At 38.7% G+C, this 25,893-nt stretch overlaps 2 protein-coding genes across 2 annotated transcripts in view; both read left to right on the top strand.

The window, feature by feature from the left end:
• Positions 1-25,893, top strand: part of LOC125229918 (DCN1-like protein 4) — a 373,938-nt gene that overhangs the window by 152,730 nt on the left and 195,315 nt on the right. The gene's annotated exons all lie outside the window — the stretch shown is intronic.
• Positions 1,016-24,593, top strand: LOC125229920. The gene is made up of 6 exons (XM_048134866.1): positions 1,016-1,153; positions 16,165-16,253; positions 17,725-17,858; positions 20,506-20,699; positions 23,001-23,210; positions 24,422-24,593. Exons 1-6 carry the CDS (start codon positions 1,111-1,113, stop codon positions 24,457-24,459), a joined length of 708 nt encoding a protein of 235 aa, XP_047990823.1. The 5' UTR covers positions 1,016-1,110; the 3' UTR covers positions 24,460-24,593.

The following is a 25,893-nucleotide window of genomic DNA, read 5'->3' as shown; positions in this document are numbered from 1 at the left end:
AGGGCATTTTGTACGGCGCAAGATTAAACTAGTTTTAATGGCTTAGTGTGTCGTGTATTCCATTTATCATCAAAGTCAATCTGGGTTTAAACACCAGTTTCGGAAATAAATATCGCACGTTGAAGTGTGACTAGACGATATCATTTGCATTGGGGCTCGTACTTCTCGCTTGGCAGCGGTTACAATATTGCCATTGTCACGTGGCGTTGTCGTCGCGCACGGTCCCAATACTTGATATTACCATATATTACTAACATAAAACTAAGGTTAGTTTGTTTAAAGAGGCCGTTACATCAAAATATTTTCAAAACTTAAACTATTTCAAATTAAACCTTTTAATTAATATTATTTCCGTTATATTATTTCTTTCAACCCCTTTTTGCGAAGAGTGGCACTGAAACTTAGTAGTTCATGTGCTCTGCCTACCCCTTTATGGTATACAGGCATGATTATATGTATGTATATGTATTTCCATTATAAAATATTTCACTGTAAACGGCCTCTTAATGGTAAAAATAACGATCATGACCCTTAATTTTCCCCAACGTCCTAATTTTCTCGCAATTTCGGAGCCATATTTAACTCGACATTGCCCCACGGCCAACTCGAATTTGACATAGTTTATTCCAATGGCTTACAAACAGTACTGGATAATCTCAGATAATCAAGATTCGCAACATCTGCTTGTGCTGCCCTCATTTTGTGGGCTTTTGTATACTTATTTTTTATCATGCAGAAACGTTTTTAAATTAAAGGAAAAATGGAAAAATTAGCTTTTCCGTTCTGACCAACTGAGCTCGACCGGCAATCCTGTTGCAGGTTGAAGTCTCTCCGGTGCGATTTTACCCATTTTTCCTTCAGTTTAAAAATATAGGGCTTTGATATGTCAAATCGCATGGAGTCAAATTAGTATCAACGGCCGCCGCTTGCATTAATGTTTGATGTTCCATATGATTTGCACGAATTGACTCTCTTATATGTATACTTATTTGGGTTATGAAGTGTAGTTACATTAGAATAATCGAATATTGGAATTCGCTTGTGATAAAAATATATGATATGTTTATGTAAGTTGTGAATTTCAAGAAATTTACGTTTCTGATGTGAGGAATGACGTTCTACTTGTGGTCCATCTTCATTATACTGTATCAAAGTAAGTACTAATTTAATCTTGTTTTCCCATACAAACTTTGGACCCCCATTCTACCCCCTTAGGGGGTGAATTTTGAAAAATCCTTTCTTAGTGCTCCTTTACACGTCGTAAGGAACCTACGTGCCAAATTTGGAATCTCTATGACCAGTGGTTTCGGCTGTGCGTTGATATGTCAGTAATCAGTTTCTTCTTATATATTTTTAAGGGTGTTACAAGTTTGACGTGTCTGTCTGTCTGTCTGTCTGTCTGTCTGTCTGTCTGTCTGTCTGTCTGTCGGTCTGTCTGTCTGTCTGTCTGTTTGTCTGTCTGTGTGTGTGTCTGTCTGTGGCATCGTAGCTCTTGAACGGATGAACCGATTTCGATTTAGTTTTTTTTATTTGAAAGCTGTGTTAGTCGGGAGTGTTCTTAGCCATGTTTCATGAAAATCGGTCCACTAGGTCGCGGTCGGGGGTTTTTTCAAAATTTTAATTTTGTGGTTAGGTTATGTAAATTCTTTATGAGATAATAAATGTCTTAAACCAGATATATTTTGAAGATATCCTCAAACATTAGGTATTGTGCAATGTTGCCTTGAATGTAGGTATACTAGGCATTGTCTTTCCATAGGTCTGTTTTTTAACTGAGGAGTTGTGTAGTATTTTGTTCCGGCTATGGGCTGATTTGATTAAGTAGTCTTGGTCATTTCATAATTTGTATATAAGTACCAGTGGCGGAGCGTCGATGCAACTCGATTCTCAACGGGTTCCCTAAAATTCTCTAGTATCTGTAGAAGTCCATACAAAACAGATTCCAAAAACCCCTCTGGCTTTACCAACGAAAATTTTCACGCTACGCCACTGATAAGTATACACTAGTCATTAGTCCAAAAACTGCAGATGTGTAAAGTAATTTGTTAGAAATTATTAACAAAGTTTTATTCCATAATTATATTATATTTTAAAGAAACCATAAAAACATGAGAAGTCTCCAACGTCAGAATTAATCATCATCATCCTGCTTGCGTTATCCCGGCATTTGCCACTGCTCGTGGGAGCCTGGGGTCCGCTTTGACAACTAATCCCAAGATTTGGCGTAGGCACTAGTTTTTACGAAAGCGACTGCCATCTGACCTTCCAACCCGAAGGGTAAACTAGACCTTACTGGAATTAGTCCGGTTTCCTCACGATGTATTCCTTCACCGAAAAGCGACTGGCAAATATCAAATGACATTTCGCACATAAGTTCCGAAAAATCTCCGGAACGAAAGTCGCACGTACTTACCGCTAGGCTACCAGCGCTTCATCAGAATTAATATAAATATCAAATTTAGAAATTTTCAACCTACATTTGCAACCAAAACCAGCTAGTTGCTTCCAGAAAATCACTGTGTAACTTCTTTACAAAGTTCCCAAGATAAGCGACACAGCTGGCTTGGACCGCTAAGCCTACGTTAGAGTGACAGGTTTTCGTGCTAGATCCTAGCTCCGGAGTCCCTAGTAGCATTTTTTTGTACACAGATACAGGCTAAGCCAATCAGAGTCTACTAGTACACTGAGAGAAAATACAACCAGTTTTCATGTTCGTTCAACAAGTTTTTTGGTTAAAATAGCGCCTACGTGCTCTTTGGTTCAAACAACAAGCTACTTGTCATTTGAATCGGCAATATATTTGAATCAACAAGTCGATTTTATAAAAACAACCTGACACATATTGTTTTAAACATACGTTTGGCTGATTCAATCAAACGGATAAACCGCAACAAGTCGAACTTGTTAATCACAATGCAAACTCTCAGTGTAGCTGGATATTGTTTGTACACAGACGTAGACTAAACCATTCAAGATTTACAGTCACATATAATTATGTTACTCTTATTTGGCTGCAAAAATAATTATGAGCTATCTATCACATGTGTCGGCGCGATATGGGCCACCCGTTCTTATGTCATTAACAAAGGAAAATATGGATACGGTACAGGGGACAGTTACGATTGGGGGGCCAATGTCAACTAAGTACTCGATTTTTACATGTTTTACAATTTTTGCATTATCAAATAGCGCATGTTCAGGCAGGCAAGTATCATATGGTGGCGCGATAAATGATAAAACATCAGGCCGTCCCTATCGCACTATTTGTAAGTTCGATAGGGGTTAACTTACATTTGTACCTTACCTTTAATATTGTAAATTGATATGAACACCGCAAGTAAAATAATAATAGTGTATTGCTGAGTAAAGAAAATATAAGACTTATATTGGTCGGGATATAAACCGTGCTTACCTTTTTGATTTTTATTGAGGTCCCGATATTTCGACGCAGTTTCATCATGATCATGGGAAACATGCAACATGAGATGCATGCAACTGCGTCGAAATATCTGTACCTCAATAAAAATCAAAATGGTAATCACAGTTTATATCCCGGTCAATATAAGTATTATAAAACTAACCGTGAATCATTTAAAGACAATATACTTATTAAAAAAAGCCAGAAATAGCACACCAACGGGAGCTGTGGAAATCACGGGGAGAGGCTTTTGCCCAGCAGTGGGACACATAAACGGGCTATAAAAAAAAACTTAATCTTATTACATACTAATAGAAGTAAACAAAATTCACACAAAAAAATATAATAATATGTTATTCCAGCAGAGCGTTGAGGATTGCAATGTGAAAGAGAAAGCGTGTCCTAAATAATTTAGTCCGTACCGAACCATGCAACCGTGCCTAATGTAATTATCTCGGTCTAGATACAATACCCTTTTTACATGTATTTCGAAGCCCTTTTCAATCTCATTTTCTTCAAAACTCCATTACAAGTAGCTCTTTAGGCACTGGCACATGTCGGACACTGGCGATCAAATGTATGAAAGAGGCGCGTTCCTAGCAAAGATTCTAAGATCGTGTACGTGCAACGCGTACTATGCTTGTATGAGTGAGATTGGTTGACTGTTCGCGTTTTTGACAGGCGGTAATTGTGAGGTAACCGAGAGCGGGAGAGCGGCGCTTTCAGCGGGGAGCGGGATTGGCCATATTGTAACTATAATTCTCTTTATTATACTGTGTATGTGTGTAGTATATTGTTTTGCGTAGTATAGTTTTGTGCTAGATTTCCTCTAAGTCTAGATTTAGTACATCTAATTACAAGGTTAAATTTATTATTCTCCATTACCTAGGTTGTTTGGAAGAGATCGCTCTTTAGCGAGAAGACCGCCTCTTGTTTTACCTCTTAAGTTGTTGTGTATACTTACTATATTGTTACCTGTATTGAGGTGTACAATAAAGAGTATTTATATTGTATTGTATTGTATACTGTGGCACTGGTCTCACCGAAAGCGAGTTATCGATGAGCTATCCTATGGAAATGGTCCCACCAAAAAGCGATGAGAGCGAGTTTCGTCGCCGAGCGATGAACTATAAATTGCTCACTCTCTCATTCATTCATTTCCGACATTATTTGAGCATTTCTTTTTTTTTCGCCACTTTTATGAAATGTGATATTTTCGAAAAAAAATATGCTATTTCTGCTCAGAATCACTAGCTTTTTCAATCCTAGTAGTTAAAAAAAAAATGTCCCATACGATTTTTTCCTATTTTGTTACCATTTTCCGTACATGTTGTGTGGGGTAACAAAAGAGGAAAGTAACAAAAATGTATGGAAATTCTGGGACACGTTGTCTCCCAGTGAGATTGAAAGTACTCGTGATTCTGAGTACAATTGACCTAAAATTCCCTAATAAAAATTAAAATAAAAAAATGGCAAAAAAAAATGCTCATTTACACGGGAGCGACTATCTTTTGTTACGCTGTGTCTTGCGTGGGCGACGGTCGCGCGACCGTCGCCGTCGCGACGTCTACTTCCATATCGATAAGGTTTAATTTCGTATGCGTCGCATCGCCGTCGCGCGACCATCGCGCGACCGTCGCCCACGCAAGACACGGGGTTAGTTTCCATCGCCGCGCGATAGCTCATCGCTTTTGGTGGAATCAGTGCCTTAATAGCAAACGTTTTTTTCTCGTCATTTTTATGTTTCCAGTTCATAATTCAGACCCTTAAATTTTTTTTCACATAATTATTTTACGTAATGTGCTTATTACCACACTTGTGCGGTAAAGTAGCACCATGATTACGTATGTACTGATCATAAACAAAATAATTACTTTCGAATTTGTAATATTATGCAAAATTTCAAGTTTCTAATGGGTTGTGGCAACGCGCATGTGACACTCCTTGAGTTGCGGGCGTCCATAGGTTACGGTGACAGCTTTCCATCAGGCGGACCGTATGCTTGTTTGCTACCGACGTAGTATTAAAAAAATGTAAGTTATAAGGGCTAAAAATAACTTTCGGAAATATTAAATCTTGCTGTCTATCTTTTAATCATAACCTAACCACAAAATTAAAATTTTGAAAAAACCCCCGACCGCGACATAGTGGACCGATTGTCATGAAACATGGCTAAGAACACTCCCGACTAACTCAGCTTTCAAACAAAAAAAAACTAAATCTAAATCGGTTCATCCGTTCGGGAGCTACGATGCCACAGACAGACACACACACAGATAGACAGACAAACAGACAGACATTCACACACACAGACAGACACGTCAAACTTATAACACCCCGTCGTTTTTGCGTCGGGGGTTAATCACAGAAATAAAATTGATTTATGTCAGTTGCCTTTATTTAGAATTTAATTAGATTTGATTGTTCATTATTGTTTTTAACCCCCGACGCAAAAACGAAGGGGTGTTATAAGTTTGACGTGTCTGTCTGTCTGTCTGTCTGTCTATCTGTCCGTTTGTCTGTCTGTCTGTCTGTGTGTGTGTCTGTCTGTGGCATCGTAGCTCCCGAACGGATGAACCGATTTAGATTTAGTTTTTCTTGTTTTGTTGTTGCTCTCGACATTTCCTTTGTAATATACTCAAGCTATCTACAACCGGAATATGTTTTTTCTGTAAAAAAATAAAGTCGATTTAGAGCTCTATTAAATTCTTTTTTTAAAGAACTTAAAGGAAGGTTTATGCTAAGGAAAATAATCTATCTTCAGCAAACGAAGAGTTTAAAGGAAAAATTGTGAGAGCTTTTTGCAATTTTTGTTTGCTTTCATCTAATTTTAACTCTTCAGCTTAAAAGTTATGATTTGTATGGCCAACCAAGGCTTCCGAACCCCCCTGGATCTCATCTAACCCGGTTGTCAATTTTAGTTCCATTTATGTCCGTTGGAATTTGATTAAAAAAAAAAATTTAAAATTTAAAATTTAATTTTTAAAATTTAATTTTAAAATTTAATCTGTTTATTTCTAAGAAACGTGCATGCATTTATAATATACTTAACTGCTAATCTTAAATTGAAAAGATTATTTGAGTTAACACTTTCGAAACCGGGCTCTACGCGGCGCTACGACATTTTCGCTACATACGGGGAAACCCATGTAATCGGCTACGCTTCTACGAGCGGTGTGCCCGACAGTCGGGTTCTTGGTAGCGAAAGTGTTAAGGAGTCTAGTTACATATGAATTGTTCTTTATTTTATTTATACATAATTAAGTTGAGATTGAGACCGCCACTAGTATAAACATGTCAAGGTGTGTAAATGTGTGTGTGATTGGAAGGATTATTCTTTGGTTATGATCCAGTAGGTATGTTTATCTTTGTAAACAAAAAAGATTTAAAAAAATTTATAAAATAAAATATGCATGAGCTAGTTTTGTACTGATAACAAAAAAGAAATAAGGTTAAATTCATATTTTTTTTAGAAATCTAGCCTTAAATGGCAATACATATGTGTGTATTTAGTAAAACATCCCACTTAGTCGGTTACCATTAAGGCGAGATTTACTTTTTATCTTTATGTGAATAAACTGACAAAGCGGCTTTACAGCAATCCACAAAGTGGTACGATTTCCCGTGCACACTCACATAATAAATTGTCACTGTTAAGGAACCCTAATTTCACGAGCATCCGAGGGGAATGCACCGCGCGCGGGACGCAGCCGCATCTAATTTGCATGTCACTCTTCGCCGTTCGCTGTCAACGCGCGCTCACATACTCACCCTTTCTTAATTTCAAAATGGTGTAATTAAGCAATAAGTTAATTATATAATTATCAACCTGCATGTATTGAAGAAATCTAAGTAAAAATTATTCAAAGTTCATCTGCCTACGTTATTTATATCTACATCTTCAAATCATCACCAGTATCCTGCATTCAAAACCAAAAAGCAATTGACGCCAAAGTCTACATGGTCCTTCATCGAGCCGAATATACAAGAATCAAGCCCTAAGTGAGATATCCAGGACGTTTGAACCAGCTGAGCCGAAGAGTCAACACATTTACCTACCTAAAGTGCAATAATCACACAAGAAATTAGCAATTATACAAAGGATTGGTCGAAATCAAAGTGAAATTTTATTAATTGTATTATTTTATTAATTGTAATTGGTACTTATATTTGTAAGTTTGCATGCACTTAGTATTTATTTTTTCTTAAGCCGCTGTTATCTGGTCAAATCACGCATGTAGCTGACTTCCACGATACAGGCTTAGCCTAGTGTGGGAGTCGTCGATTAATTGCAAATTGTATTTTAAACTAATTCTCTTGGTTAATAAAATATTTTTAATTTTTAATTTTTTTTTTTTTTTAATTTAAAGTTTAAGGCCGAAACGAGTGGTTAAGAGTGAGTTCTTTCCAAATTGTTACCATTAAGGCGTTAAATAGGTATGTAAACCATTTATTTCTACCAATTACAATTATTTAGTGCAAATAAAAGTAAAACTTAGCGTTAGGTAGGTACGTATACGTATGCAAAACATTTAATACATTACTGCATACTATTACATACATTTTTCATTAAAAATCAAACATTAAAATCGTAATTCATTAATATATCGTGCAAATAATTCATAACTTTAAAATCATTAGTTGTTTATCGCATAGTTGCATAGGTAGTTATCTCCAGGAGCACTGTTACTAGCCGGCCGGCGGCCGCAGCTGAGCGAGTTTCGACTTAATGCGCGTTGCATTTTTGCGTAAACAAGTGACGTAACCATGAACTCATTAGGAATTTAATGCGAAATGAAATTGAATTGGATTTGTTTACATGTTTAAGACTTATACAAAGTATTTTAATGAATCAAATTATATACATTTTAATATCATATTGAAATCAATTCATTTATACAATTCAATTCATATATACAATTTATATACAAGTTAATTGCAATTCATATACAATTTTAAGATCATTTATTTAAGGTTTTATACAAGTAACGGAATTTATCCTATATTCCCATAGCCCTACACAATGTCGGACTTAAAAGATTTAATACGTAAGCGTGGTGCAGTTAAGGGGAGGCTAACCAATTTCATCAATTACGTTGAAAAATTAGATTCGTTGTCGTCATTACAAGTGATTGAATTACAAGCGCGTTTAAGTAGAATGGACGCACTTTATGCACAATTTGAGGAAATTCAATCTGAGATTGATATTTTAGTTGATGAAAATGATTTGGCCGTTCACTCCGCCGCCCGCACAGAGTTTGAAGATTTATTTTACGCGACTATTGCCCTTGCGCAGGAGATCTTAAACGCCAATAAACCTGCCAAAAATGATGATAACGATAATTCTTCCAGTGCCTCGTACGTTTCAGGTGAGGAGCATGCACGCTCGAGTACCAAGGTGGGACACACAAGCACTCGTGGAATTAAATTACCGACGATCCAGATCCCAAAGTTCAGCGGTCAGTACGAGGAGTGGTTAGAGTTTCACGATTTGTTCGTGTCCTTGATACATGAACACACGGCGATCTCGGATATACAGAAGTTTCATTACTTAAGGGCATCCCTGGAGGAGCCGCTGCGCAGGTAATCAAATCCATAGAGTTTTCAGCTCGTAATTATAGAATCGCGTGGGATTTGTTGTGCGACAGGTTTGACAATAAACGTATACTAATTCAAAATCATATCCAAGCGTTGTTCTCTTTAGAACAAAACAAAAAAGAGTCATATCAATCAATTCGTAAAATAATAGACACTTTTACTAAAAACTTAAGAGCCTTAGAGACTCTAGGAGAGCCCACCACTTCATGGGACACTCTCATCATTTATATTATGAATACAAAATTAGATTCAAGGACATTGAGGGAATGGGAAGAGCATAAATCCGATTTAAAAGGTATTAAGTTACACGATTTCATGACATTCTTAAAAAACAGAGCCGATTTACTTGAAACGTTACACATGAGTAATAACAACACAAACACAAGTGTCAGCGCCAGAGCTGACCGACACAAATCTGCCGAGTACGTCAAGAGTCTCGCAGCAGTCACTGGTTCACCAGAACCAAAATATACAACATATAGATACAGCTGCCCCTTGTGCAAGCAAAATCATCGCATTTATAGGTGTGAGCAGTTTCTAGGACAACCTGTCAACGAGAGAGCAGAATCGGTTAAGAGGCTCAAGTTATGTGAAAACTGCCTCCGCCCCGGTCATCAGGCTCGCGTTTGCAGATTGGGCCCATGCATGAAATGCTCACAAAAACACAATTCAGTACTTCATACAGATACAGAGTCAGGATCATCTGAGCCATCAGTTGTGGGTGCGACAGCACACTCCTTCAAGCCAACAGGGCGAGGCGTACTCTCAACTGCCGTGATCCATATGTACGACAAGGACAACCACCGCCATGAAGTAAGAGCCTTTATTGATAATGGTAGCGAGTCTTGCTTCATGACGGATTCCTTGTTACGTAAATTGCAAATTAAACATACAGATTTACAATCATCCATTACTGGGTTGAATGAACAACTCTTGTCACACATCACTAAAAGGTGCAATGCAACAATCGAATCGAGAACTAGCCAATTTAAAGCCGAACTAACATTCTACGTTGTTCCAAAAATTGTGACTCTAAAATCACCTGTACCTAAACTAAATATACCTAAACATGTGATACTGGCAGACCCAGAATACGACAACCCGTCGGACATAGATATTCTATTGGGCTCTGAAATATTCTGGGAGCTGCTTGAACAGGATCAAATTAGTTTGGGTACCGGTTATCCAATATTACAAAACACAAAGCTCGGTTACATAGTTGGTGGGCCTACCAGAGGGCTCAATCACAAAAATACACATTCAGTTGAACCTATGCATTGTAATCTGATCGCGAACAATACAGTACAAGAACAATTAGCTAAATTCTGGTGTCTTGAGGAGGTGTCGGACAGCTCAAAGCAAGTGTATTCTGTAGAAGAGCGTTTATGTGAACAGAATTTCGTGGAGAACTTTACTCGAATGCCAGATGGGCGATTCTCCGTCGCGGTCCCTCTCAAGAAACCAGAGTCTTGCTTAGGTGACTCATTCAATCGTGCTAAACAGTGCTTCCTATCGCTTGAGCGTAGGCTAGACAAACAACCACTGTTAAAACAAATGTACACAGACTTTATGTCTGAATATATAGAATTAGGACACATGTCTGAGGCGAAATCAGATGACACAAAAACAAACACACATCCATATTATTTGCCACATCATGGTATTTTACGCGAAAGCTCTACTACGAAGCTTCGTGCTGTCTTCAATGGCAGTGCTGCCACAACATCGGGAGTTTCATACAATGACCTCCAAATGGTCGGACCCACGATACAGAGCGATTTATTATCGATTCTTTTGCGATTCAGACACTATCCATACGTCTTGACCGGGGACATCGAAAAGATGTACCGGCAAGTTTTAGTTCATGACAATCAAAGACATTTACAACAAATTATATGGCGTGATGATCCCACTAAAGAATTAAAAATATACAGATTGAATACAGTCACGTATGGGACAGCATCAGCGCCATTTCTTGCCATCAGGTGCTTGAAACAACTTGCATTAGAATGTTCAGATCCACAATTAGCCCAAATTATTAGTGACGACTTTTATGTCGACGATTTGGTCACAGGTGCTCACACAAAGGAGCAATTGATAAAAATAAAAGAAGGCGTTTGCAAAGTTCTGTCCACAGGTTGTTTCAATCTCCGCAAAATCAGATCCAATATAGAACTCTCTCAGTCAGATTCATGTCAGACATTGAACCTCGGCGACCAAGGGTCATCAAATTCATCAAACACCCTGGGCCTGGGTTGGTCACCACGTGATGACACATTATATTATTCAATAAAGCAAACCGTTAAGCAAAATCCAACCAAACGGTCAATTCTGTCCGCCATAGGACAGATATATGATCCGCTTGGCCTATTAAGCGTATGCGTCATTCAAGCTAAAATCATGTTACAGAAACTTTGGTTATTAAAATGTAATTGGGACGATCCTTTACCTTCAAATATTGTAAATTTATGGCACAAGTTTCAATCTGATTTACATCATGTACTTGATTTAAAAATTCCGCGCTGTGTCATCAATGGCGATCCAAATAGTGTGATTGAAATTCACACTTTTTGTGATTCGTCTCAGGACGCATACGGCTCATGCTTGTACGTTAGGTCGGAATGTAACGGACAAGTGGAGATTAACTTGCTATGTGCAAAAAGTAAGGTCACGCCTTTAAAACCTACTACAATTCCGCGTTTAGAATTGTGCGGTGCCCTTGTTGCTGCACGTCTGACTGAGAAAGTACTCAAATCCATTCGTCTGCCAGTGAAAAGATGCGTTCTCTGGACTGACTCATCTATCGTTTTAGGTTGGCTCCAAACTCAGCCTAATAAATTAAAACAATTCGTTAAAAATCGTGTTGCTGAAGTTCAAGAGCTCACTGCTAATCACGAATGGCGCCATGTGCCAACAGCTCTGAATCCAGCAGACATGTTATCTCGCGGAGTGAACATGTCAGAATTACCCAATTTGTCCATGTGGTGGAATGGACCAGATTTTCTAAAAGAAGATGAATCTAATTGGCCTACAAGTAACTTCGTAAAAAACAATTTCGAAATCCCAGAAATGGTAACAGCTACAGCAGTCTCTTTAGATTTAAATAACGATTTAATTGATTATAAAAGATTTTCTAAATTACTAAAACTGAAAAGAGTACTTGCATATGCATTGCGTTTCATTTATAATTGTAAAAACAAAATTAATAAAAAATCTGGACCACTCACCACAATTGAACTACAAAATTCATTCACTTTACTCTTAAAATGGTCTCAAAGGCAATCATTTCAAGAATACGATCAGTTAGTCAAAAAACAACCATTATCTAATAAAAACAAACTTCTAACTTTATCCCCATTCATTGATGAAGCAGAGTTAATCAGAGTAGGCGGCAGATTAAACAATTCACAATTTCAATTCAACAAAAAACACCCAGTATTGCTTTCAGCTAAACACACATTGACACGTCTTATTTTCGTTGAAGAACATATTCGTTTATTGCATGCTGGACCCCAATTGTTGTTATCATCAATTAAAGATGAGTTTTGGCCCATTGGCGGTCGCAATTTAGCCAGATCTGTCGCACACAAATGCCTGAGGTGTTTCAAGCTACGGGCTCAAACAGTCAGCCCTATAATGGGTCATTTACCTGAGCAGCGCCTCAATCCAGGTTATGTTTTCCAAACCACGGGTGTAGATTACGCGGGACCACTTCTCGCTGCTGACCGTAGAGGACGTGGATGCAAACTTATAAAGGTCTATGTCGTAGTGTTTGTGTGTTTCACCACAAAGTGTCTGCACCTCGAGTTGGTCACAAGTTTGACAAAGGAGGCATACATTGCTGCCTTACACAGGTTTATTGCGCGTCGCGGAAAACCTGCCACCATTTTCTCAGACAATGGCACTCAGTTCGTCGGGGCCAAAAATGAACTTAACGCATTTCTAAAACAAAACTCGTCCTCCATTTCTGAGTTTATGGCGAATGAATTCGTTGCTTTTAAATTCATTCCAGCCTACGCACCACATTTTGGAGGGCTATGGGAGGCTGGAGTTAAGTCTTTTAAATACCATTTAACTAGAGTTGTAGGCGATTCCCACCTCACGTTTGAGGAACTTTACACGGTTCTAGTCAAAATTGAAGCTACGCTTAACTCTCGACCTCTATCACCAATGTCTTCAGATCCTTCTGATCTTCATCCATTAACGCCAGGTCACTTTTTGGTCGGACGTCCTCTTACCGCTCTGCCAGTTCCTCCACTAGAGAACATAAATCCGACCAGACTACAGCGATGGGATCGCATTGAGCAAATCCACCAGCACTTCTGGACGAGATGGCATAAGGAATATGTCTCTGAGTTGCAGCAAAAAACAAAATGGAGGTCATGCAAAGGACACCTCGACACAGGAACGATGGTCATTATTAAAGAAGACGCTGTTCCACCTTTAAAATGGAGTCTTGGACGTATCGTGCGTGTTCATCCAGGAATCGACGGAGTATCCAGAGTCGCCGATATCCAAACAAGTCGAGGCATCATTAGAAGAGCCTTCAATCGTATCTGCCCTCTTCCACTAGATGACGATCCTGTTGAAAGCAGGACTTTCAACGCCGGGGGGCATGTTAAGGAACCCTAATCTCACGAGCATCCGAGGGGAATGCACCGCGCGCGGGACGCAGCCGCATCTAATTTGCATGTCACTCTTCGCCGTTCGCTGTCAACGCGCGCTCACATACTCACCCTTTCTTAATTTCAAAATGGTGTAATTAAGCAATAAGTTAATTATATAATTATCAACCTGCATGTATTGAAGAAATCTAAGTAAAAATTATTCAAAGTTCATCTGCCTACGTTATTTATATCTACATCTTCAAATCATCACCAGTATCCTGCATTCAAAACCAAAAAGCAATTGACGCCAAAGTCTACAGTCACTTAAAATGGAAACGGGTTTGTTTACTAGCATCCAAATAACAATTTTTCCTTTAAACAAAATAACTAAGAGTTAATTACAATTCCTCTTTATAATCCTATAACAATATCGATGGATTTTGAAAGAAACTGTAAAACTCATCATTGTTAGTGGTTTTCAGCTTAGGCCTGTATAGTTGTACCTGGTTGCTTAGTTATGTATAAAATTATATGAAAACTGAATTGCTGAAAATTATATGTGAGATAATAATGTAATATTATACAACTGGAGACCCAATCAGTTGTCAATGTAATTTTCAATCATAACTAATCCCAAATCGCGGTAAATCGCGTGATTACGTATTTACATAATTGTTTACGCTATATTGGATCATTCGCGTAATTTGGGGACCGGTTCTGTTGAACAGTATTTTATTAGTTCCATCTGGTTTTGACACGACGTTCATTTGATCGTCGTTGCGGTGCGTTCCTAGCACACAGTCTATCTATCTATGCTTGTATGAGTGAGATACGACAGGTCGACTGTTCGCGTTTTTGACAGGCGGTAACTGTAAGGTAAACGAGTGCGGGTGGGGGTACTTTTAGCGGGGAGCAGGGGTGGCCATACTGTACGATAGTACTCTTTATTATACTGTGGCAATGTCGTACCACATTAAAGATAAAGATAAAGAGAGATGATAGAAAAAATCTAGAAAGCGAAGGTCGTATCAAAATAGGATGAAAATCATATTAAATTGTTAAAACAGAATTGGCCTCAAATTGTGAATGTGAATAAATTAATTGAATATTTGACTGTTTCTCTTCGTACATTCATGAGTTTATTCAATAAACTGGTGATGCGTAAGTATAATTAATTAATATGATGACAGCCATGTTTCATTTCATTTATCCAATAACAATTTCCTTTCTTGCTCTGCTTGATTTTGGAATGAACTGTCACTTGTGGTGTTTCCAGACCGATATAACGTTCAAACCCTTTAGTACCGTTTCGTAACTAAAAATTGGTAACCAGGGGATCGATTTTTTTTTAAATTATAAATGGGCTTACTCTTGGCCACAGACTAGCCAAAGGCAAAGACGTGGCCTACGATTTACGAATTTCGACACCTGACGACTGTTTTAACGATTTTTGAATTTCAAACGCATGAATTCGCCGTTCGAAAGTCTTTGGATAACGACATCATGCTATTTTTGAAACAGGACGGCTAGTAATTTTAAAATTAGTTTCGATTCTGTTAGTAGAATTTAACTCGTTTTCGATTCTGTTAGTAGAATTTAAATCGCTAGTAGTGGAGATATTATTGAACGAATTTCACGAAATCGAAAGGCCGAGATTCAAAAATCGGCCCCCAGCTTCGAAACGGGAAAAAATTCCCAATTCGTAACTGGCTTCAAATTGGGACTTTCCCATTACCGATTTGTAACCACGTTTGGTAACCGGCTTCGAAACGGAAAAAGCACCCCGTGTTGTAACTGGTTATAAAATGAGATTAACTCATTACCGATTCGTAGCCATGGTTGGTAACCAGCTTCCAAACGGGAAAAAATATCCCATATTGTAACTGGTTACGAAATGGGTTTTTTTTTTGCCGTCATGAATACATGATTTATTCGAATAATGCTGACATTGAGTATTTTTTTAGGGTTCCGTAGTCAACTGGGTTGACTAAGAACCCTTATAGTTTCGCTCTGTCGGTCTGTCCGTATGTACACCGTCCCAGCTTCGATTTGGTAGAAACTCCGATCAGTAACTCGGGCCCAATACGTAACCAGCTACAAACAGAGAATTTTATATTCCCGTTATGTAGCCAGTTACAAAACTTAGTTACTAAACGGTACCACGCTGGCCCACCGCCCAACACGTAACTGGCTACAAACCGAAAATATTGATTCCCAATTTGTAGCCTGTTACAAAACTTAGTTACCAAACGGTACTACTCTGGCGCAATACGTAACCGGCTACAAAATGGGAATCAAGATTCCCGTATTATTGTAGCCGGTTACGAAATTTTAGCTACCAAACGGTACTAAACTGTTCAAACCTTCAGGAACAGAGCCTTCTACTATCTGAAAGGCTGTTCACAGCCCATACTGTTCAAAGGCACTTCCAATTCTTAACCACCCCGTTTCAATACGTTATGCCCGAGACATCGGTGTCACCACGAGCAAACTCGAACTCGTTCTACAAAATGGCGTAAAAAAAATATATTTTCTTTGCAGCCATCATCTGTGTAGTCTTCACCTGGTTGACGCTGAAATGCCGGCTAGCACCAGAACCAGGAGAACCTCGTGAGCTTACACTCATCAAGGTATATAAGTATTTAAAACTTCTTCCTAAGACACCGGTCCCACCGCGAGCTAGTAAGCTAGGAGCAAGAACGCACATACACTACACCACACTTAGATGGCGCCACAAAAAAATGCCTTGTTGCCATCAATTATTTGTAGATTGGCGTTAAGTGTCACTTTGGACCCATAAATCTATGTCAAAAGTGATACTTAACGATATATACAAATATAATCGAAATGTCGTGTATGCGCGTTCTAAGACGGTTGCATTTTAATGTATGGGATGGTATGGTATTCTTAAAATTATTTAATCTATGGTATAATAAAGTTTGCGGATTGTCCGTTTACAGACTGTGGGCGATGGTACAACTTACAGTCCAAAGGGTAACTCCGCTACGAGAAATAGACAGAAAACTTTATATTTTCCTTTCACTGTTGATTTAATCTCTAGTTTTCCTTGAACAACCCAACATTTCAGCTCTAGCTGAAGTTTCTTTAGATTAACTTGATCTTTATCTTAACATCCAAGAACATAGAATAAATAATAGGAAAGTGCATTGAGATAATTTCGTTAGCTGGATTTTGAACTTAATAAGTTCAAATAATACACAATTACACATGTATGAGTTCAATTTATATATTTGAAAATGGTTAATCCTTAATAATCCTTAATGCTTACCAAACTGCTGGTAACTCTTTGGAGAAGAAAAATATCTTGATGGAAATTGCATAAGTTTGTACTATCTACAAAAAAATCGTGTTTTAAATTAAATTTATTAAATAAGATTTAAATAATAGTTCCATACAATAAATGTCATAAACTAGGCAATAAAAAAAAGAAAATTAAAAATCTAAAGAGCCCCTGAGGCATACTGCCCAAGATGCTGGCAGCATTTCCTCGCTACATCACAATGCTTACACGTTGAGCGAGGAAGCTGCCAGCTCGACAAATAAATTCTACATAATATAATTATACTAGCTTTTACCCGCGGCTTCGCTCGCGTCAGAAAGAGACAAAAAATAGCCTATGTCACTCTCCATCCCTTCCACTATCTCCACTTAAAAGATCACGTCAATTCGTCGCTCCGTTTTGCCGTGAAAGACGGACAAACAAACAGACACACACACTTTCCCATTTATAATATTAGTATGGACACATCTCGGACACTGGCGATCAAATATATGAAAGAGGCGCGTTCCTAGCACACATTCTAAGCTCGTGTAGGTGAACTCGTATCATGCTTGTATGAGTGAGATATGACAGGTTGACTGTTCACGTTTTTGACAGGCGGTAACTGTGAGGTAACCGAGAGGGGGTGGGCGGCGTTTTCAGCGGGGAGTGGAAGTGGCCATACTGTACGATAGTACTCTTTATTATATACTGTGGTATGGATTTGAATGTAGTCGTAAGACTGGCGTCCACTAGGCTAGCCGAGTAGAATCTCAATACTTTGAAAAATGTTGTAATATTTTACAAGAGACTTGTTACAGATGCTGTACCTGTTTGAGCCGCAAAGTTGCGAGCGACACTACTACTACAATTACACCGTGCTGGTCGACAATAAGCGAACCATGTCCAACATACTGTGGATGGAGTCTAACTGGGTTGCTGCTGCTTTCAGAAAGTAAGACTTTACTGTTTTTCTGCGTCCTTTATTGCAAGTTTTTTTTTTTAAATATCGGTTGATTCTGTCTCATAATCATTGAGGAATAAGTTAGGGAAGATTTGTAACTCTGTACATCAGTAAATGATAGTAAATAGATACTTAGTGTCAATAGTGTCTCGTCTACCAAAGATTTAATATCACAGAACAGTTTACAATTTATATTACAAGCAGAAGGAATTGAAAACAGAATACCTACTGATTAATACGTGTTTACACTATCGTAATAAATAAAAAATAAAAATAAAAATGCTTTATTTCAGACCAGTATATATACGATCCATAATAGGTTAGTAGATACAATTACACAAAAATCCTTACCGATTATGTTAGTATAACTATAACAAACTAAGACTATGTACACTTAACAACTAACAACACAATTGCGCAGAAATTTATTTATTCCTGCCCGTGACTACTGCCACCCAGTATTCAGTGACAGGGCAGTTAAGTCGCCCTTCTAATGCACGAAGGAGGTTGTTGCTGCTGCTACGCACTCTTCTCAGCAGAGAGGCAATTCTCTTCCGCCTAATTGCGAAGAAGTCGTCTGTGTGCGCTTCCGCGAACATGCCGGAAGCACTGGAGTGTTTCGGTAGCCTCAGCAACAACCTGAAGGCATTGTTGTATTGCACACGCAATGTGTTGTATGCCCTTTGCGTAAACCTTACCCACAGACTGCACGTGTAAAACGTCTGACAGTATGCTTTAAAAAGCGTTAGTTTTACCTGTTTGTTACATCGTGCAAATCTGCGGGCAAGCATATTAGCACGTATCGACATAGCTCTCCTTTCTCTTTCTATGTCATGGTCATCGCTTAGATCTTCCGTGGTATATATCCCAGATACTTAAACCTATCGACTAGCTTTACAGGTACGCCGCACAGCATGATCCTAGGCTCAGTTGTTGGGTTGTATTTGCGTGCTTTAAAAACCATCACCTCACTCTTTGAAACGTTGTACCTAAGACCATGCCGCTCAACATACCTCTCACATATCTTGATCAGTCTCCGCATCGAGTCGACCGAGGGGCTCAGCAGCGCCATATCGTCCGCATAGCTTATGTTATTAAAACATGTCCCAGTAATATGACCCAAAGCTACCCAAAGGTTGTCTGGTAGAGATCGCTCTTTAGCGATAAGACCGCCTGTTGTCTGCCTCTATTTATAATCATTTGTTTTGTCTCCGCTGTATCTTTTTTCTGTATCTCTTGCTGAGGTGTGCCAATAAAGAGTATTCTATCTATCTATCTATCTATGACATCCGATTTTTGTGCTACCAAGCTCCCCAATCAACCCGTCCACATAAAGGTTAAACAGCAGCGGCGATGTTAATCCGCCCTGCCTCAAGCCACATTGGAGCCTATACTCCTCCGACTCCTCTCCAAATATTAGCTAAAAATTGGTGAGCATTAGACTCTTCGTTCGTCGCGACATCTATTGACAAGTAGCAGTACTGATAATTTCCGCTATTTGACGCGTGATTGTCGCTAGATGTCACTATAACTATGGCTATAACTCGAATTTACTGATGTATGCAGTTACAACTCCTCCCTTCCTCTATGCTCATAATAGGCCTTTGTATCTATGACAGATGATTTAAGCAGCATCCTTGCGACTACGTGGCTGTATAGCCCAATTCGAGAGCAGATCCCTTGTCCACACACGGCAGGTGTATGCTCCCCCAGATGGGCGGGGGTTAGAAGCTTGCTCGTGACGCCTCATGCGTTTATTACGTGTGTTCGCCAATTCGACTGTAACAAAATAGTCTCACAACTTCTGTAGTTGGCCTTACTGACGCACCATCACATGCCTACGAGATTGCTTTTGTCGGTGGAGTATCTTTCATAGTTTTCTAGAGCCAGCTTTTTCGCTTTCTTATACAACATGACACTGGTCAAACTTCTTAGGCACACTTGCACCAATCACTTTTTTTTTTCTCTCCGTCATGGCTTTTACTCCTCGCTAATTTAAGCGGGGTGAATTCTGCCAATGTCGACACCAATCACTTAACTCAGGGTTAGTGGGCTGTCATCTGTCAAATTCCATATAAAATGGTGGGTTAAACCTCGGGTTAGCCCTCCATTTTCGTTGGTGCAAGTGACCCGTAGTAACTGCATCTGGGTTTTCTTCTACCTCGCTTGCTTCCTATCATTCCTAGTATGGAAAAATTGCTTGTGGTTTGCTTGCGACTTGCTTCAAAATCAAACCCAACATTTTCTGATCTAAACATGATAGACGCTTACAAACAGAACTCGGTTAAGGGTGAGTTATTATATTTTAATACTAGCTCTTTCCCGCGGCTTCGCCCGCGTACTAATCTAATATTGTTTTCCTATACAAACTTTGGACCCCCATTTCACCTCCTTAGGAGGTGAATTTTGAAAAGTCCTTTTTAGTGCTCCTCTACACCTTATAACATAACGAACCTACGTGCCAAATTTGGAATCTCTAGGACCAGTGGTTTCAGCTGAGCGTTGATATGTCAGTTAGTCAGTCAGTCAGTCAGACAGTTTCTTCTTTTATATATTTAGATAGATGACAACAATCCAACCTCTGTTTATAGAACACAGTTTGGAACCCTTTTAACTACAAAAAAATTCATAATTACAGCAAGATGAAGCTATGGGTGAGCCTCCACATAGCCTGGCTAGGGTTGGCGCTCCTCAACGTGAGCCTCGGGCGCCGACCCTGCGGGTTCTACGCGATACTGCTGCCGCTAACAGGAATTGGCATAACCCTACTGGTTGTCGACTTGGTACATGCCGCGCTGTTTCTGCTTGATGCCGTTCATACGAAGACTGAAGGTATGAAGTCTTTTTTATTATTATTATAAATGGACTTACTCTTGGCAACAGACTAGCCAAAGGCAAAGACGTGGCCTACGATGGAGTGAGCTCGCCCAGAAGATGCCTGTTCACCCTTGATTTGAAGGTTTTCGGGTTATATGAGCTCGGAAATATAGCCGCCGGCAAGGAATTCCACTCCTTGGCAGTGCGCATAAGAAAAGAAGCAAAGCGCTTCGTGCGAATTCGCGGAATATCTACCAAGTAAGGATGGAGACCGGCCGTGCGTCTAAGAGTCCGATGGTAGAATTCATGGTTAAGGAATGGAATCTTCTTCTTTCGTTGACCATGAATATTGATACGGCTCGTGAGAGCCTGGTTCCTAGTGAGCAATTATTGTACAGCAACTATAAACTATAACAAATATGGAAAACCTCAAATAAAATAGCGTAGACACTAGTTTTACAAAAGTGGCTGTTATGATCATAATTATTATAAGTTTTATCATTCGAACATTTCGAACCCAGAGGGCAAACAGTTTGCCTAATGCCTAGTCTGGTTTCCTCAAGATGTTTTCTTTTACTGAAAAGCGAACCAGCGAGCGATATCGGACCCACAGAATTTGGGGAAGGTCCTCAGAGGTGGGTCCAAAACGAAACCCACATTTTGCCTGTTGTTCTGCTGTTAAAACAAGCACTTTTTCGATAGCTAAATAATTTCTTGTTTAAACTAAGATTTCTGAAATTAAAATCCAAAATGGTGTTGCTCCATAAATTGTACGAGTATTTAAGTACTTCTTCGTTTATTAAATTTACATAATAGGTATACATATAGCCATTGCAGGTTTGTTATTCAGCTACAACACTTGTAGGTACGCCAACATAAGGCTATGTCAATTGATCCCTGCGTTTGATCGCGTCTCGTCCTCCACGCAATATTCTCGAACGTTCTCAAGAGGGCTTCATATCACCCCTGTTATGAAACGTCACATATTAATACAGAAACCTTGGCGCTTACAACCTTTTTACATACAGGCACTCCTCATATCACCCTCTTCGTGTAAAACGTCATATCTTACTACGGAAATCTAGGCGCTTCAGCCATTTTTGATGAAGACGGAACCTGAGACATGTCGATGGCACTTGGCTGCCGCATCGACTTGATTCTAGAAGCTCGTATTTGCTTATAGTTTGTTAAAAGCAAGCTTTAGTAGTATCGATATCGATAAATCTAATTTTAAGACGCGTAAACAAGTCAGTTTCTATGTAATTTCTAGTAAACTGATGTCTATTCGGCTGTCTAACGCCGTGGCTTGCGTGGGCGACGGTCGCGCGATGGTCGCGCGACGGCGATGCGACGCATACGAAATCAAACCTTATCGATATGGAAGTAGACGATGCGATGAGACGCGACGGCGACGGTCGCACGACCGTCGCCCACGCAAGACACGGCGTAAAATGATTGTTGGTAAAGTTTATTGGTTTAGTTTATATGGTTTAGTGCGGTGACTGTTCACTTCCCGGACAGAGTATATTAAGTTTATCTTAGCCTTGAATATTTCATGGCGCAAGAAGCGCATTGACACTATCTTCACAATTTTTCCAACACTGAACTATCAACATGGAAAAAAATATCGGAAACTTTTACACACCTAATCGAAATGTTGGCTATCCAAAATTAAACTGTATTTTGCAGTGATATTTTCCTAAAATTTCTAAGACCTTTTCTAAAACTTTGGAAAACGGGCTCAAAGTCTGATAGGCACTCGTTCCATCAAAACCGAGTAAGGCCAAGAGCGTGTCGGGCCACGCTCAGTGTAGGGTTCTGTAGTTTTCCGTATTTTTCTCAAAAACTACTAAACCTATCAAGTTGAAAACAATATTCCTAGAAAGTCTATAAAGTTCTACTTTTGTGATTTTTTTTTCATATTTTTTAAACATATGGTTCAAAAAGGGGAGGGGACACACTTTTTTTTTCTTTAGGAGCGATTATTTCCGAATATATTAACATTATCAAAAAACGATTTTTGTAAACCCGTAGTTTTTTTTAAATACCTATCTAACCATATATCACACGTTGGGGTTGGAATGAAAAAAAGAACTTCATAAAGACTTTCCAGGAAAATTGTTTTCAACTTGATAGGTTCAGTAGTTTTTGAGAAAAATACGGAACACTACGGAACCCTACACTGAGCGTGGCCCGACACGCTCTTGACCGGTTTTTTTATGGCACAGCATCGCTTCCTCGCTTTTGATGAGACGACTCAGATGAGTGCGCCAGCCCATAACATCGTAGATGCTTAAGATGTTTCAACTTTTTCAGGTCAAATCTGGGACTACATCGGATCCGAACATCAGGTGAAGATAATCCCCCGTCTCCCACAATACACCTTTGAGATCGATGAAGCTGACACCTCCTGGGTTTCCCTCCTCTTCGCGTATGGAAGCCTGAGGGGCATCGTTCAGTGGATTGTCAACTTCTGGATCGTGCAGGATAACTATTTTGATGGGCTGCATTATTATCGTGAGTTAGGTAAGAGCAAAATCGATTGGTAAATTAAAGATCTAGTTTAGCAAAAACACGAAATGCCTTAATGCCCTATATATGTATCGAAGGAAGAAGAAGACATAGGGTCTCCCCAAACATAAATCGCTCGATAGTATGAAAATGTGGCGACGCGACGACGCGTAACGGCTCAGCCACGACATTGGTCTAAGCGCGACAGCGGTGAGCGGCATCCATACATTGGAGCGAGACACAGCGATGGGACTTTTCATTCGCACGTATGGCTGCCGCTCACCGCTATCGCGCTTAGACCAATGTCGTGGATGGGCTGTAAGCGTTTTCATACTAACGAGTGATTTTTGATCGGCTAAAGCCGTTTCAGTAAACTCAAAATGAAACCGATACGCATGGTAGTATTGGCAGTCTTTACGTAGTAGACGGAAGCCAGCATCGACTCCTCCATCCTCTTTTACTGGAGAAAAATAAATTAAAAATAGGCAGTCTCAAGACAAAACTTAAAGAAATAATGTTAAATAATCACCATAGTAGTCTTCGTTAGCCTCAGTAATTCTAAGTACCAAGTTATACAACCTGTTTTTATTGATATCCGTTAACCTATTGTATTGTGTTTACTCTTACTTATACTATAGCATAATACTTATAGTAAAATATAATAGATACATGTACAAGAGCGCACCGCCAACAAACTGTTATACAGTTTGGCGATTATTTGTAACTTTAACCTCTCGTATGCTTAGGAGCAGATCTGCTCCATATTGTTTCAACTTTAACATGTAGTTATTATGACTAATATATTAATGACAATTTTTTGACAGACGCATACGAAAGGTTAAACTTTAAGGTTTTTTCTTTTTTCAATAAATTAAAAAAAAAACTTCTGAACGTAAATACCAGAACACAAAAAACACGAAAGTACACAAAAAGTAAATACCAGAATGCTGCACTGTGCAAGTTCCACGAAAAAAACACTAATTAGATCTAGTATATTCTATTTTTTCCTCTAAAAACTAAGCGAGAATTTAATATTTTATAAAGCCAGGCTAATAATACAGATATAGCGCGAAAATCTTTTCCTTCGTATTCTTCTGAAAACAATCGTCATTGTATTTGTAATAAGTTTCCGTTAAAATACGAAGAAAATTCTTTTTGCACTACATCTTTACTCGTACACAGGGACGAGGCTTTAAAGTAATTAAATTCTAACCCTATCTTTTCAGGTTTGCAAGAAGCAAACAAGCGAATGAGTTATAGCTAAAACTCAAAACTCAAGTCAAGACTCAACCACGAAACACAAAACCATGAACATTTATAATACATCCATTTGAATTACGCCTGTTACCCTCACCGAAGGAAAAATTGGATATATTCAGAAATAAAGCAACAAACGCAGTACACGTTTTAATTGCTTCCTCACAAAGGGTGCTCGTTATTTTAAAAACGGATATTTTTATTTTATAAGCAAACTTCGTTTTCGGTTTGCATTGGATGAACGATAATAACGCAAATGTGAACGTGCCTATATCGGAGTTGATAAGTAACATTGTTACTCAGCATCAATATTTCCTTGTTGAAAAGGCAATGAACAGCGAAGTGTCACAGACTGATGTAAGTGTTCCGGAAAATATGCTGCAGACTGATGTAAGGGTTCCGGAAAGCATTGGAATAGTTATATAAACTTATAGCAACGCTAACAAGAAATGAAGTAAATTTTCATTTGAAAATTGGAAGATTTCAATACTCGTAAGAAAAATATTTGCGGAATTTTGTAATTCTACAATTTTCAAATCTCCTTAGTAAGCTATGGTTGACGTCAGGTAGTTGGGGTCAGCTTACAACACTCAAGGTTCAATGAGGAGGCACACTAACCTTTTATCCCGCCAGGCGGCGCCTGTCACTGTCAAGTGCCTAGGCATGTCACTGTCATTCATCTGAGAGAGAGAGAGAGAAAAAACATATCATCTTCTCGCTCTCACGTATGGACTAATAGGGTGGCGCCATCTGTCATAACCTTTGAGTGTGCCTCCTCATTTCTAATTTAAATGTCATTTCATTTTATCAAAGAAATTGGTAGCAACGACTTGACACAACAGTAATATTGTAGATAAATCTAAAGGGCTCTCAAGACTAGCAAAATAATTCAAGGAAAGATACTCCTAAGATATCGGAATTTCTAGAGAACTCTTCATATTGTCACGATATTGAGACTTATCCTTTAACATTGAAAATATTCTTAAAAGTGGCACTAGACTACTCTTCGCGTAGCGTAGAAATTAGATTTTGTCATATATTTTAGAAGATTCAATGGTTTTAAGAAAATCCTTTCTTAGTATAATATACAGTGTGTAAATCTAATACATATGACACATATTATAATGAATAATATAAAAGCAAGAGAAATCGAAATATTGAATTCGAGAACCACAAACCATGAACGCACAAAAAGCCACGATAATGCTTTAAAGATGTTTTATTTAAATAGTTCTTTAACTAGTTTAAAAACCGCCATGAAAATTAATTGCACAGCTTAATATCGCGATGAAAATGTTTGCAACAGTTTTTATGAAACGTTGACGTAAGCACAGTGCTTTATAGTGTAAAGTGCTTTAAATTATGTTAAAATGGAATTAGTAAAATTGACGGGCGCTGGAATAGTAATTTATCCACTAAAAACATTGAACATTGGCTGTAA

This window comes from Leguminivora glycinivorella, chromosome 9 (assembly GCF_023078275.1).
Source record: "Leguminivora glycinivorella isolate SPB_JAAS2020 chromosome 9, LegGlyc_1.1, whole genome shotgun sequence".
Taxonomy (NCBI): Eukaryota; Metazoa; Arthropoda; class Insecta; order Lepidoptera; family Tortricidae; genus Leguminivora; species Leguminivora glycinivorella.
This window is presented reverse-complemented; position numbering and strand designations above follow the sequence as displayed.